General features: G+C 35.9%; 3 protein-coding genes across 3 annotated transcripts in view; 2 read left to right on the top strand and 1 right to left on the bottom strand.

The window, feature by feature from the left end:
* The window catches only part of LOC107875346 (DNA-directed RNA polymerases I, II, and III subunit RPABC5), a 6,175-nt gene extending 3,820 nt beyond the window's left edge, over window positions 1–2,355 (bottom strand). The window contains exons 1-3 of the mRNA XM_016722033.2: window positions 2,006–2,355; window positions 1,699–1,757; window positions 594–688 (exon numbers count right to left, since the gene is read on the bottom strand). Of these exons, the coding sequence (XP_016577519.1) occupies window positions 594–688; window positions 1,699–1,757; window positions 2,006–2,041 (190 nt within the window). The 5' untranslated portion in view covers window positions 2,042–2,355. The remainder of the gene's footprint in view (window positions 1–593; window positions 689–1,698; window positions 1,758–2,005) is intronic.
* Window positions 2,356–2,880: 525 nt separating this feature from the next.
* LOC107875347 (transcriptional activator FHA1) lies at window positions 2,881–8,643 on the top strand. Its single transcript, XM_016722034.2, has 3 exons — window positions 2,881–3,722; window positions 6,294–6,451; window positions 8,171–8,643. Exons 1-3 carry the CDS (start codon window positions 3,023–3,025, stop codon window positions 8,378–8,380), a joined length of 1,068 nt encoding a protein of 355 aa, XP_016577520.1. The 5' UTR covers window positions 2,881–3,022; the 3' UTR covers window positions 8,381–8,643.
* Window positions 8,644–9,903: 1,260 nt separating this feature from the next.
* On the top strand, window positions 9,904–11,743 carry LOC107875348 (wound-induced basic protein). The gene is made up of 2 exons (XM_016722035.2): window positions 9,904–10,067; window positions 11,539–11,743. The coding sequence occupies exons 1-2, from the start codon at window positions 9,997–9,999 to the stop codon at window positions 11,609–11,611; spliced, it is 144 nt and encodes a 47-aa protein (XP_016577521.1). The 5' UTR covers window positions 9,904–9,996; the 3' UTR covers window positions 11,612–11,743.
* The last annotated feature ends 3,322 nt before the right edge of the window (window positions 11,744–15,065 follow it).

Genomic DNA, 15,065 nt, shown 5'->3' with positions numbered 1-15,065 from the left:
CTTTTGATTTATAATATACATATTTTTCACCTGAATGCAAAAGATAAAAGAGCTGGGTAATGGTTGCTTAAGATTTTACATGTAATTATGTGAAAGCTCTCCCTAGTCCTTACCCAGTAGCCTTCTCATTCAACAAAATATTCTAGGCACAAATATTTATGCACCAATATCGAACAAAAAAAAATTGCAAAGCCAAGGCTTAGGTGTGGACGAGAAGTCTTAAATTAGCAAGTTCTAGTAAGTTTTTCAAGCAAACCACATCGATAATACTTGTCCAAGACAGCATTTACCTTTTCATTGAAAAAAGTTTTTTACATAATACTTGTTCATAACAAAACAATATATAGGCACCATAGCGAGCCAACGGTTGATCGAAAAACAAAACAATGGCTTTCTGAGATGCCCAACCCTTTTGGGTTTTGCTGTTAGATCCTCTTATAAACTATATATTATAAACAACAATTTCCGATACATATTTTCATGCTAATTACCTCAAAAAAAAATTGAGGTTTTCACAATGTGCCGGCCAATGCTGCCTGAAGAAGATCTGTTCTTCATAACACCACATATATTTAAGGAGAGAAGGAACGTACTGTTGTAGTTGAGAAGCTTCTCAATGAGGTCAACGTGCGTCATCAGCATTCTGCGACAGCAATATCGAACCAAATTCAGTGCATCAAGTGCATCCCTGCACAATGAAATAGACATGTCAAAAGATCCACACAAATACAAATGAAGTATAAAGAATTTCACGGGGGTTTGACAGTTGATTTCTGTAGCAAACGCTTGGTGCATGGTTTTGTCTACCTCCGCCTACGTGAACTACACTTCCTATTTAATCTTAACATTCTCTGTCTCAGAATCAGATATTTTACTAACGATGTAAAAAATAGTCGAATTACCAACTCAAGGATTGGAACTCAAAGAATTTCATAAGATTCTGCTAGTTTCGTTTGAAGCAAATGCTTGGTGCATGGCTTTGTCTAACTCCGAGTACGTGAACTATATATCCTATCTAATCTCAGACCACTTTGTGTCTCAGACCCAGATATTTTCACTAACAACGTGATAAAAAGTCAAATTAACAACTCGCTAGGGAACTCATACGGGATTAAGAGGCAGTCGTGCCTATTTTCAGCTAGAATATCAAGAGTTATCATATTTCATAATTAATCTTTCCATGATAAGATTCCACAATTCACAAAGAAATTTAAAAACGGTCAAATTACCAACTCACTAGGGAACTTATTAGGGATTAAGAGGCATTCACAACCTATTCTCAGCTAGATTCTCAAAAGTTCTCTTCTTACATAACTAATTGTTCCATAATAAGATTCCACAATCCACAAAGCAATTAAAACTTAGTCAAATTACCAACTCGCTAGGGAACTTATAAGGGATTAAGAGGCATTCACAATCTATTCTCAGCTAGATTCTCAAAAGTTCTCGTCTTACATAACTAATTGTTCCATAATAAAATTCCACAATTCACAAAGCAATTAAAACTTAGTCAAATTACCAACTCGTTACGGAACTCATTAGGAGTGAGAGGCAGCCACTGCCTAATTTCAGCTAGATTATCAGAAGTTTTCATCTTTCATAATAAACTATTCCCTAATAACACTCCACAATTCACAAATCAATAAAAACAGCTAGTAGCAGACCCAACAGGACCCGGGGATATGTAATGATTCTCACCCTTCGGAGTAATCAGCTTGAAGAAGATCCAGATACTCATCCCACTTGTTGCCAATAACCTAAATATACAGCAATGCACCATCAATTTATGCACAAAATCAGCTCCAGAAAATTAAACTCAAAAACATAAACTGCAGCCCGTTGCACTATGTACGGGTCCAAGGAAGAGCCCGACCACAAAGGTCTAATCACTCGACAACAAATTAAGTACAAAAATCAGCTTAATTTTCGTCGGAAAATAAATAAACTTTAGTTTTTTTTTAATGAAACTGATGGAGAATAAAGAAAGATTAATAGCAAAAACTACCTTGCCGCAGGTGAAACAGCGCACTGGAATGATCATGTTGACAAAACCCTAATTTGTTTTGGAGTCTAGAAGAGCTGCTATGTGCCTTTCGGTAAAGAAATTTCAGTCTATATACAGTAAGTAAATGGGCCTGGGCTTGACGAAATATGCCTTCTTTGTTAATGGATCTTGTCCGACCCGCAACTCTTTCCTTTTCATTTCAAAGTGAAATTTTGTAAGCGGAGTTTTGAAAAAGTTTTAAGTATACGAAAACATGATTTTTACTTCATAAAGGTAGAAAAGACTAATTTCGAAGATATGAAAAAAAATACTAATAATAAAGAAAACATAACAACGAATAGATAAAATATGATAAAAAATAAATCATACTATCATCATAATACAACAAATAACTGATAATGATAGATATTAAAAGAGAATACTACAAGAAGAATAAGGACAATATTACAACAAATCTAAACTTTTTTTGAAAATTAAGATAATACTCCATTACCTACTAACCTTCTAACTTAATACAATGTCTTCGGTAAGCTTACATTATGTCATTTGTTGGCTAATCACCTTTCTCTTAATATTTATTTGTCAGGAATTTTATAATTTATTAAGGTGAATACTTATATTATAAAACTGACATACTTTACGTGATTTACCTAACTTAGACAATAAAAAATACATGCAAGAAAAATCAAAATTTGTACCAAAAGCGTTAAATTAAAATATTTTAAATTTGAATTTGAGGTTATTAATTGAAATATAACTTAATTTAAGTGTCTAAAAAAAATATTTCACGAAAATAAAGAGGTGGGTTATGTATTAAACCTTTTTTTTAAAATAAAAAAAATACTTTCCAGTAAATATTATTTTTTTTTTCTAAAGAAAAAAACCAAAAATATTTGCATGACGAATCCCTACTGAAAGCCTGCCTCTTACTCTCAATTGTGTACCCCTTTTCCAGAGCTTTATTTTCTCGCCGGAAAAACGAACTTCGCCGGAGACTCTATCTCTGCTTCCGTTAAAATGGGGAGCAGCAGCGGTAGCGATGTAGAAGCAGGATTTGCGAAGCTACAAGGTGAAGATTTCGAATATTACATGCAAACTTATTCCATAATCCTCGGTCGGAATTCCAAGAAATCAACGGTGGATGTTGATTTATCATCTTTAGGTGGTGGAATGAATATCTCCCGTCACCATGCTCGTATTTTCTACGACTTCCAACGGCGTCGTTTTGCTCTTGAAGTGTTGGGTAAAAATGGGTGTTTAGTTGAAGGCGTTCTTCATCTTCCTGGTAATCCACCTATTAAACTTGATTCTCAAGATCTTCTTCAGATTGGTGATAAAGAGTTTTATTTTCTTCTTCCTGTTCGGAGTATTCTTGGTGGGCCTAATGGGCCTAGACAACAGCATGTCAATGTGAATTATCCGGTGACGGGTGCGGCGGCGGCGGTGGGACATCAGCATTACCAGCAACAGCAGTTGTCGCCGTCTCCGGTGACTAATGTTGGTGTGGGGTATGGTGAGGGAGGGAAATTTAGAGGGAGAGAGTATTATGAGGAGGAATATGATGATGATGATGAGGATGAGGATGATGATGGTGATGGTGGTTCTGTTGGTAAGAAGATGAGGAGGAGTGAAGGGGGTGAGGGTCAGGGTGGTGGATATGGTTATGGTTCGTGTGGTTCGAGTGGGAAAGCTTCGATTTCTGGGCAATTAGGATTAGGTTAGTAAGTTTTATATATCTGTTATATGGTACTATTTGTTATGGAAAGCTTTAATCTTTGTTAATCATGAGGTTCTTCATTGGCTATTTTCGCGCGCATTAGTTCTCTTTTTGTATAAAACTGCTTACAGGGTGTGCTTTGTATTTCAATTGAGCTCCATTGTATTAAAATCCATGTTAACTTGAGCGGAAGGTCATCTGGAAACAGCCTCTCTACGTCCTCGAGGTAGGGGTATGGTCTGTGTACACTCTACCCTCCTTAGATTCCATTTTTGGAACTACGATGGTTTGTTGTTGTTGTTAACTTCTGTTTGTGGGATGCTAATTGAGCATTTTAAAGGATTTATTATGCTTGTGAATTACGTACTAGATAGCAAAAAAATCACCTTTTGTTTAATTTAAGGAGTTATTGATATTTCCGTATCAGTGTTTCCCTGAACAACTTTGTGGATAGAGGTGCTTTTGTCTGTAGAATTACACTATTGTCGATGATGCACCACGTTTTCTTCTTTAGACTGGTCTGAAAATGGAATACCTTTGACAGGTGTGATTAGTTAGTTCCATGGCTTTAGCTCCTGCCAATAGATGCTTAAAATATTTATAGATTTAGATTTTTGCTGTAGACCCTTGCTACAGCATCTGGGGAGGGACAAAAAGAGTTTTAGATTTTGCTTCGGACAAGGTTTTATGCTTGCATTAGTATTTCAAAATTGCTGCCCTGAGAAATCTGCAAGTCATGAATTTGCTCAATTTTCAGTAGACTCGCTCATGAAATTACCGAAGCATAAAAGTGGCTCACTGATATGGCAAGCACCTTTGTAGCTTCTAATGTCTATCATCTGTGGATTATTTGGTGCATAATCCCACTGGAATTTGCAAACCTATTGGGTCTTTCAATCTTCAAGCTTCAGGGGTGGAAATTTCATTGCCGATCATGCAACAGTAATACATTTTTTTTGTCCTTTTGCCTTCTCTTTCCTAGAATCCCTCTGATAATTGGTTTTTGTATGGTGTTGTTTTTCTTTTATGAATAATGAATACCACCATGTACCTTTTAGTATTGGCCCTTTATCCATCCCCACCTCTCAAAGTTGGGATTGAGATCGCTCGTTAATGAAGCATCCTTTAGATCTTTGGAAAGGAGGAGAGATAAAATGATCAACCAGGAAAAAGATAATCAAAGCTTGCTGACCTGAGAACCTTTTAACTGCATTTACCATTTTTAAGAAATGGTGTTTATTTTTTTGTTTTCAGGTGAAAGTCATCACTGTACTATATAGTGAGGCTTATGTTCATCAATTTGTTTTCGTCTTTGTTTCTCTTGGACACTCGCCAAATGGCATTTCTAGTCAAATAGGATCAATTTTGATTGGAAAGTTGGGATCTTTCTCTGTTTTTTCTTATTACATTGAGTCTGCACAAAATTATGGCTCCTAAATGTTTCAACTAAATTTGCACTTGCTCACCCATCAATACAGCTGTCTAGCTGTTTTCAGTCTTTTTCACTTCAGTTGTAATGTTTGTAGCTATTGGAAAGCATCTACAGACCAAAGCAGCTAAATCATCAATTTAAATATCAAATGTATACATTGCAAATGCAATGACTTCATTTATAGTGCTCAGATTTGATGTCATTAATCTCTTTGTTATTTCTTTGTTATGAAAAAGGAGACCACACAGAAAAAAAACACTAAAAGTTCGTTGCAATATGTTTCATAGACAAATATTAGAAATTTGTTTGTGTAGAGGCATGTACTCCTTAGGAAAACACTTTAACAAGGGTTCCTGAGTAGCAAGTGGCCGAGTGGTTGTGTATTAAAAAAAAGCCTCATTATCAAGAATCTGAATGATAAATGGTGATGTTGTTACTTTGAGGCATCTTTGAATAGATAACATATTACTCCCTCCATTTCGGAATAAGTGAATTGTTGGGGTATTTATTGGTGTTTCAAAATAAGTGAATCATTGAATTTTTTTTCAAATTTGCCCTTATGATTTGACAACCAATTAACTTTTGAAAAGGTATTACAAGGTCAACTTTTTTTTGGGGAGGGGGGGGGGTAAAAATGGAAAGTTATGTTAAATTTATGTCTTTAATGCTTTTTTCTTAATATGTGTGCTAAAATTCAACAATTCATTTATTATGAAACGGAGGGAGTAATTTGTTATAGTCTCATTGGTTGTATTAATTTGGGATTGAGGTGTAGCTGATTGATTGACAAATGACAATTATTTGGCTAAAAATGCATTGCAAGGATATTTGCTGCAGATTAGTAAATTAATCTTAAACGTGGTCAGACCAGTACTATTCTAATAATATCACTGGGAAAACAACAGAAGTCTTATAACTTATTGGGATATTTTAGAAAAGTTGTAGATACATTTATAACATGATATGAATGCAAGATTTCATTTTTACTTTTGCATCCTTGTACATTTTACTCCACAGCAGCATTATTCTTGTGTATATGATTTACAAAGTATAGTGAAAAATGTAACTGTCAAGGATCTTTATCTCAATCTCTTGGAACCTTTTTAATCAGTCCGAAATATGTTCAAAACATCTTGCAGATAAGAAGGTGGATGGAAGATTGCATGCTGACAGAGATTCTGACAATCAGCAGCTCCTGCAGTTAGAAGAAAAGGATGTTGTGTCATCTGTAGCTAATGTGCTGTCTGATCTCTGTGGTCCGGGAGACTGGATGCCAATGGAGAAGCTTCATGCTGAGGTAATTTTATAGTTGGATACATATATGTCATAAGAGACAACTTTAATTTTTCAAAGGGAAAAGACATCAAAATCGCCCTAAACTATACCCGAAAAGTTGAAAACACACATAAACTATTAAAGTGACCTAATACACACCTGAATTGTATAAAATGTTATCGATGAGTAAAAGAAATGAAGTGGTTTTGAATAGAAAAAAGAACGAGAAGAGAAGATGAAAATGGCACGAAGAAGAACTGCAGAAGTGGCTTAGGGATGTCCCTGGAGGATGGACTGTGTTTTATCCATTTTCTTTTTTACTCCTGTGCACGTTGTTTTTCTTTTCTTTTTACTTTTGTTGCCACATCAGCTTCTGGGGTGGAAATAAATTTACTTTTAAGTAGTATAGGTGTGTAAGAGGTCGTCATAATAGTTTGAGTAGTGCATAGTCGACTTTTCGGTACAAGTTTACAGTGCATTTGGTGTCTTATCCCATTTTTCAACTAAAAACTAAACTAACAAACAGGACAAATTATTTTCGTATTATTTCCTCCCTCCATTCGTATTACCCTGAATTCTCAGAATGTGGAGTTAAATTAAGGTCAATCAAGTACTCTTTTTAAGGCCGAACTGGCCACTTTCCTCCTTTCTTATCTTCTTTTGCTCCCAAATACAAATTTGGCACATGGAGTGGGAGTTTGATTTTACGTTTTCTATTGCTCATCATCCTCTTGAAATTCAACTGGCTATTTCTTTCATTATTGTTTCTGTTTATTTTCCTATCATCCACTTGAAATTCAAGCGACTATTTCTTTTATTATCTTTTTTGGTTCTCTCTCTGCTGCTCCCTGATCACCTTTCTGTTGAATATCACTGGCATTAGCGGCGAGACCTATGTCTGAAATTAATTTATCCACTAAAAATACAGTCAGATTTGATGTTTTTTCAGAAATTTGATATTTTTTTGGCATCCATAATTGAGGGTTAAATTATCTCTAACTATAGTTCTTATTAATTCCCGAGACCTGATTCGTATAACCTGAAGACCCATAGGCAAGGGTTCCACGTTGCACATACTATCTCTCTGTCAGTTTGCTTGTTGAGCCTGCACTTCGGAACTATCTACTTTTTATTTGCAGGCTTCAGCTATGAATGGGCGAAAAAAAGAATTGTGTGCTTATATGTTTTCCTTCTTGTTTTATGCTAGTTCAGTAGTTCTTTATGAAGGGGCTCAGGTGGTGGGTCTAGAAGAACTCGTCTTCATGTCATGTGAAGTGGCAGTTCTCAATGATAAATGTAATATTGACACAGCCTTGTCTCATCATCTATAATCAATCGAATACCCCCTCTTTCCCAATTTATGTGGCACCATTTGACTTGGCGCAAAGTTTAAGAAAGAAATGAAGACTTGAAATTTGTGGTGTAAAACAAACCTTAGACATTTGTTTGGCTATAAATCATTTCGTTTAGGATATAAGAGATATTTTCAAGTTAAGTCGTTTCCAATTATAGAAGTATGGCATTCTTTTTGGGATAGACTAGAAAGGAAAGTGTGTCACATAAATGGGAATGTGAGGATTATTGATTTATCATTCCATTAGTATGTCAGACGGTACCATTTACCACTTCATCCTCACTGTAGTAATTGGATAATTCCCTCTCCTTTTTTGGAGTTGTAAAACTTTTGTGTTTTGTTTGAGAATTGGATTTTTTGTCTGATAGTCAGCTTTTGTAACTGCAGTTGGTGGAAAACTATCGCGATACCTGGCACCATAGTCGTGTGAGGAAGTACCTAACATCGGAGGACTATCCCATTCCGGAAGCCAAAACGAAGCCATGGTATGGCTTGCTGGTGCTGTTACGGAAGTATCCTGAGCATTTTGTCATAAATACACGATCCAAGGGACGAGTGACTTTGGAGTTCGTTTGTCTTGTCTCACTACTTTCATGAGAACTTATTGACAATTTTTAGCTGTTTAGCGTTAGCTTTAGTTGAACTTCAAGCCATTGATGTCAAGCATTGGGCATGAACTTGATAGTTTTGCTGGTTTGAGGTAGCTGATAATTCTTTTGATAAAATAGTCGAGATGTGCGCAAGCTAGCCAAACACTACTTTCTAGAAACAGTCGAACCGAGCATAAGAAATTGAAGGCTCCATCTTTTGTATTAGTACTGCATGAGGAGAGTTACAAATTTTGAATGTTTTTTTGGGAAGGTTGATTTACCTATATAGTTTATGCAAACTTTCTCTAGTTTAAGAGTATTTCATACATAATATTATTGATTAATGTTTACTAAATAACAGTGCTTATCAATCTCTTGCGCCTAACTTCCCAAATACAGTAAAAAGGGCAGTCCGACGAAGATCTATTGTACGCAGGCTTATCCTGTATTTCTACACGAGGTTGTTTTTATCACTTGAACTCGTGACTTCCTAGTCACCAGGGAGCCATATTTTACCAGTTACTCCTAGTCAATTGTTAAAGTTGCTGCTATGTGACCAGGAGGTCACGAGTTCAAGCCTTAGAAATAGTCTCTAGCAGAAATGCAAGGTAAGATTGCGTACAATACATCCTTGTGGTAGAGCCCTTTCCCAAACACCGCGCATAGCGGTAGCTTTAGTGCACCAGGCTACTCTTATACTCCAAGGCTCTCCTTCTACAAATACCACAACATATTTGGTGTAATTCTACAAAGTGGGATTTTTGATTGGCAGACTCAAACCTTGGAGGTAGAGAGGTAGTTGATTTTTTAATTTCTTGTCCGCTCGACAAGCCATGAAGATCTTAAATACACTAACTACAATTATAATTTGGTACGCTATGCTATCTTTCTGCACTAGACAAGCCCAGTGCAACGACTCAACTGAGAAGGTGCTGGTAGGGAAAATCGATCCCTTACCTCTCTTATGGGTTATAATCTGTTGCACCAACTCATCCATCCTAAGGGTTTATCAAGTGGAGTATTGGACTAATACTAGTTAATAAATGGGCAAATAACATAAATTCCGATAGTTTGGACTTTAATTACGAACAATTTCAGCATTTTGCATAATTACTGAAAATTTCAATTTTGGATCTGTCGAGATACATAATTAGCTCCCTATACATCCAACGACAATATATAATAAGCTCCCGATATATCTTTTTTTCGATTTTGGATCTGTCGAGATACATAATACATACAACGAAGATGCATTTTTTTCTTTTGTAGAGATATATAATTAGCTCTCGATACATTTTTTTTTTCAATTTTGGGTCTATCGAGGTACATAATTAACTTTTGATATATTCAAATAAGATGCATAATTAATTAAAATTTTTATAATTGCTTTATAAGGATGGAAATTTGTGCAAATATGGTACGTTAAGGCGTAAGAAATCAACAAAAGAAATATCTGGGCTCTATTCAGTATTCCCAATTGGTTAACTTGGCCCATAAATACTCAACTGTAGGCCCATTACCAATTACCCAAGTTATATAAAACTTTTCAATATCGAATTAACAACAAAATCAGAAATTAGGGTTTTGTGTATCTATCGCATCATTTACTGCCGACGACCGACGATGATTTACGACGTGAATTCGCCGCTTTTCCGATCCTTCCTCAGCCAGAAGGGAGGCGCCTCCGACAAGAGGTACATATAAATTCTCTTCTTCACTATAAATTCATCTTCGCACAATGTTTTGTGTTTGTATATTTTATGCAATTTGTCCCCATTTGGTGTTCGTCGATAAATAGTTCGTGATAGTTTAGGTAGAAAACTCACACACATGATAGTTCAGGTACGAAACTCGAAGAACCGGAATACTTTAGGAAAAAAGAAGAATTGAAACTTGTTGTCTAAAACAATTCTTAGATATTTATTAAAGGTAAAAGTGAAATTTTAAAGTTAAATTGTTTCTAATCATGACACGGTGACCTTCTTATTGGGATGGTTGAAAAAGGAAAGGCTGCCACCTAAAATGGGATGGAGTGAGTATATAAATTTCTCAATTAGTGCTGCTCTATTGCGAGCTTTGTATAAATTTCTCGATTAGTTCTGCTCTATTGCGTGACTGCGATGTTATTAAGCGTTTGATCAGTTAATATGTTCAATAGGCTATTGGATGAATGATTTCATATTATGTTCACGCTCTGTTAATATACTTCCTTGTAACTGCTAAGTGTTTGTATAAGACTGAAATTTTGATTCAGTTTCAGAAATGACACTATAAGAAAACATGTTTCATCAGTAACTATGTTCGATAGGCGATTGTATGAATGATTTCGTATTAGGTTCATGCTCCGTCAATATACTTCCTTGTAACTGCTAAGTGTTTGTATAACACTTAAATGTTGATTCAGTTTCAGAAATGACAGTATAAGAAAACATGTTTGATTTGGGGTTACAGGTAGTTAATGTTCTTAAGAAGCTGAAGCTATCTTAGTTGAAATGATGAGAGATTTCCTATTAAATGTTATGTATCTGAACACGTAGCATTTCATGATGTATGGCAGGATATATGTACCTTGCCTACCTAATGTGATTTTGGTTTAATACGATCTGTAATGATTCTCGTTGCGCGTAACTGCTGTTTGTGGCAATTCAGCTCTTCTATTATCAAAACCATCAGACAGATAAGAGCGTCTAAGATGGCTTACATAGTGTCTCTAGTGGTTTTGAAGTGCAATGTTCAGTGCTTTCCTAACTGGTGTTTTTTTCCGGAAATAGCTACTTGCGGCAAGCAGCTCTTCAGTTAACAAAACATTTAGATTACTGTGTCTTAGATGGCATAGAGTGCTTGTTATTGGGGCTTAAGCTACATTACTCTTCAAAAATATCGCCAGACGTGTTGAATCCTCCAAAAGATATGCACCTTTGGAGGGTGTAACGTGGCAACATTTTTGGAGATTTCGAGTAACATAGATTTAAGTGCACTAAAAGAATTCTTGAGAACATTCTGTTCTTCATCTAATATAGTTTTGGTGCCAACATGGTGTGGTTCTATCCTTTCATTGTCATGTTCTCATACTACGAGGAATTTTATGCGGCTGTTCCAGCTGTTTCCATATGCTTCTATTTTGATATCACGGCAGCACCTTAACCTTTTCTTTTATTTGTATAGGAAAACAGAGGAGCAGAAGCCCAAGGAACAGAGGCCTAAAGCAAGTGAAAACAAGCCTGTCATGAATGAATGATATCTGCCTGATGTAAAATTTTAGAATATCTGGAATGTCGTTAAGCAACTTTTTTACAAGATGTTGAATATGTGCTGCATTTGACAATTGAATCGATCATATATTTTTAAGATATTTGATCTTTTACACTGCTATTGGTTTTAATTTCAGATCCAAGCTTTTGATTTCGGGACTAACGAGTGTCATTTGGTGGGTAAATGGAGGTTTAAATAAAGTTGTTTTACATCTCGAGAATCAGTAGTGTGCAACCATTGGTTGGGGTTATGGTTATCCATTGATTACTTTAGTTGATATCTTTTTGATTCTCATTCGATGTTCGATATTTACACTGAAGTATGAGGAAATCAGAATTCACGTGTTGCTGAGATCGCGCTCCCAATGTAGTTGATATGTGAATGTGAGACACACTCAAGTAACAAAAAGATGGAAAGGAGTACATTGTTCATCAGGTTATAAACCTTAGAGAATTTACATCAAACTCACCTAACTAGGAGTAATGGAAGGGCAACAAAGGCACCTAGATAGGTAACTTAAAGAAAAGCAAATTATTTGGTAAAGAAGACAAGATTAAAATTCCTAAGGAGAATGAAGATGTCTCAGTGTGTGTGCGTGGCTTTTGTTCCTATCTAAGGTAACCTTGTCGTTATTTTATTTTTGCACAGAAGCTTATAGGGAATGAAAAAGGTTCAACTGAACTATGATGATTTGGGGTCGAACTTTGATCTATTCAACTGAACTTCGTTGGTAAATCACTCTCTTACCAATGAAGGTGATGAAGGTTATGTTGGAATAGTAAGTACTATTTCATTCTATGAGAAGTCTCGTGCTCGAATTTATAGAAAACACTTCAATTTTTTTTTAGTTATTCATAGTTGACCTTTAGTAGATCAAAAATTAAACCACACACCGAGGCTAGCAAAGACAGAGCACAAGATTCTTCGTTTTACTTATTCTTCCTCCATTTCTCTTCCATCTTCTATTATTCAATTCCTCCCCTTGTTCTCCACTACTACTCTTCACCAATAAAAATGTCTAACCTCTACTTATTTATCACTTCTACAAATGCTCTATTTTCTATTCTTACTCCTATTCAAAATCCTTTCTTTCCTCTCCCCTTTTTCTCCGCAACATTTTTTGATTTTGACAAGTTTAGGCTTCAGCTCTCTGCATACTATTATGTAGAGGAACCTTAGTGCAACCGGACGCCCTTTTTTGTGTGGGTGATCATGAAAATGACTGTTATTGGTGTTTGGAGGACTTTAAATTCTTCAAAATGGTGTTTTCAGGACACCCTTTTGAATTCTTGATTCGTTAGTCAGCTGAGGGAAGTCAAAGTTCAATTCTTGAAGGAACCCCAGTTGAATTCTTGGACTGTAAATCAGTTGAGGGAAGTGAAAGTTCAATTCTTGTTGAGACCCCAGTTGAACCCTGGGAGAATCTTAGCAGCTCACTTGGTCGACTGCATGAACTTCGATTCCCGTCTTGTAACCCTCCAAAGTTGAATTCTAGGACTGTAAATCAGCTGAGGGAATTGAAAGTTCAATTCTTGATTCATCATGTTGTGATAACGGCTCTATGTGATCATTATCAGTATCTAAGAGATAAATTGGGAGAAAAATCAGCTGAAATGGGAAGTACTAGGGGCATAATGAAGAAGAAGATACTGGAAGACTTCTTGAAAGAGTTGGATTTGTTTGACAATCTGACATGGGATGATACTGTTGAAGAGAAGAAAACTGAGTCAAAGGGGACAAAGTTCCATAAAGTCAAAGATTGGAAAAGGACATTGGCATGCAAATTTTATGAGGAAAGGCACAGTACTAGTGATAGCACAGGTGAAGGAATGGATTTGTTATGGGAAAAGTATGAAATGGACTCTATTAAGAACAATGAAAAAAGAGAGAATAAAAAGAAGAAGAAGTTGAAGAAAAAAGAAGAGCACATTGAGCAGTTGTGTTGCTTACACGCACTAAAGTTATCAGCTGGGAAAATGAATTTAGGAATGGGAAGATCTGATCTTGTGAGGATTTCAAAGGCAATTAAAGGGTTCAAATGGTTACACCATGTGATCAAGAATAACAAGAAAGTGCACTGTGGAGATAAACTCTAGAGTTGTGGTATTACTTTGTATGAATAAAACTAGCAGTAGCAGCTAAAAGATATTGTATGTAGAAGTTACCTGTATTGAATTCCTTGTATTTTTGTCCCCTGACATAATTTGTAGCTAACAACTACGTCTGAATCCAAGCAAGTTGAGGTCGGCTATATAAATCCCCTATGTCTAGTGCCCATGTCTCTCAATTTAAGCTCAGATCTATTTCATATTGTCAAAATTCATCATAAATTAACTTGTTCTACAGTAGTTGTCAGCCTATGGCAATCCTCTTCCTATATCCAAGCTTGGAACAAGCAATGTGAACAGGCTCACACACACACACAGTTTTATTCCACATCTGCTCTTTGCTAACTATTGCTAAGTAATATTCGATTTCAAATCCCAACAGTAGCCAAGTAATGTTGTTTCATCAAAGGTTATCTTGCCGTCTGGTTCAGTTTTGTCTACTCGCAACAGTAAAAGGCGGACGAATTCTAGAAATCTAAAGATTAAGAAATATGGAGCAAGAATCTGCAGATCAGCTAGTAGAATGAAGTAATACTGTATCAATGAAGATTTGGCAATCAGGCCTAAAACAAGATAAAGAAATTGTAAAGCAGTAAAACCCATTATGCCTTCCTTAGCCAAACAACATTATCATCTTGCTGCTATTCATTTCGCAATGTTAATCCATGGCATTACAACAACAAAAACTGTCTTACTGATAGAAATCAAAGAAAATTCGTAACCTGTTCTCATCTGTACAAATCTTAATGACCAGTATCCTCTACAGTTATTTGTGTTCCGTCACTAAACCGATTTATCAACATTCATATCAGAACTACATTTACCTTTTTATCATCTTCAGACTTCAAGTCCATCCATCAGGATCGTCATCTCCATCAGGCTCATCAGGGTCGTAATCTCTATCAGACTCATCACTTTCATCTTCAGAAGTACGATCAAGGTCACTATCCACGATTGTTCCTTTTTTTGGCAATGGTTCAGCTTTTAAACTAGTTGGCTTTGCCTTTCTTCCCAATGGTTTTTTTCCTTCGCGAATCACAATTCCCTTATTTTCCCCTCTAGCATTATCGTTCTTTCTTCCTCGTGCTACTTTGGAACTTTGTGGCTTATTCTGATTCACTTGCACAGCTACAGGCGAACAACTTTTTCCGCTGATTGAACTTGATACTAGTAAACCTGCCCCAGTTTTGCTGGCAAAACCAGAATCCAAGAACTCGTGTTAAAACAAAAAATTGAAATTCCTTAGGCATCTAACGAATACCAAGATAACGAAAATGTATAATTCTTGAAAGAAAATGTACCCTTGCTCAAGCGAAAGAGGATTTGTTCCTT

The sequence above is a fragment of the Capsicum annuum genome, chromosome 6 (assembly GCF_002878395.1).
Source record: "Capsicum annuum cultivar UCD-10X-F1 chromosome 6, UCD10Xv1.1, whole genome shotgun sequence".
NCBI lineage: Eukaryota > Viridiplantae > Streptophyta > Magnoliopsida > Solanales > Solanaceae > Capsicum > Capsicum annuum.
This window is presented reverse-complemented; position numbering and strand designations above follow the sequence as displayed.

Bases quoted from the DNA above. Each gene is read 5' to 3' on its own strand.
- LOC107875347 (XM_016722034.2), top strand. From the start codon at position 3,023: ATGGGGAGCAGCAGCGGTAGCGATGTAGAAGCAGGATTTGCGAAGCTA. The intron at 3,723-6,293 runs GTTAGTAAGTTT...AACATCTTGCAG, and splicing joins TTCTGGGCAATTAGGATTAG to ATAAGAAGGTGGATGGAAGA. The intron at 6,452-8,170 runs GTAATTTTATAG...TTGTAACTGCAG, and splicing joins TGGAGAAGCTTCATGCTGAG to TTGGTGGAAAACTATCGCGA.
- LOC107875348 (XM_016722035.2), top strand. From the start codon at position 9,997: ATGATTTACGACGTGAATTCGCCGCTTTTCCGATCCTTCCTCAGCCAG. The intron at 10,068-11,538 runs GTACATATAAAT...TTATTTGTATAG, and splicing joins GGAGGCGCCTCCGACAAGAG to GAAAACAGAGGAGCAGAAGC.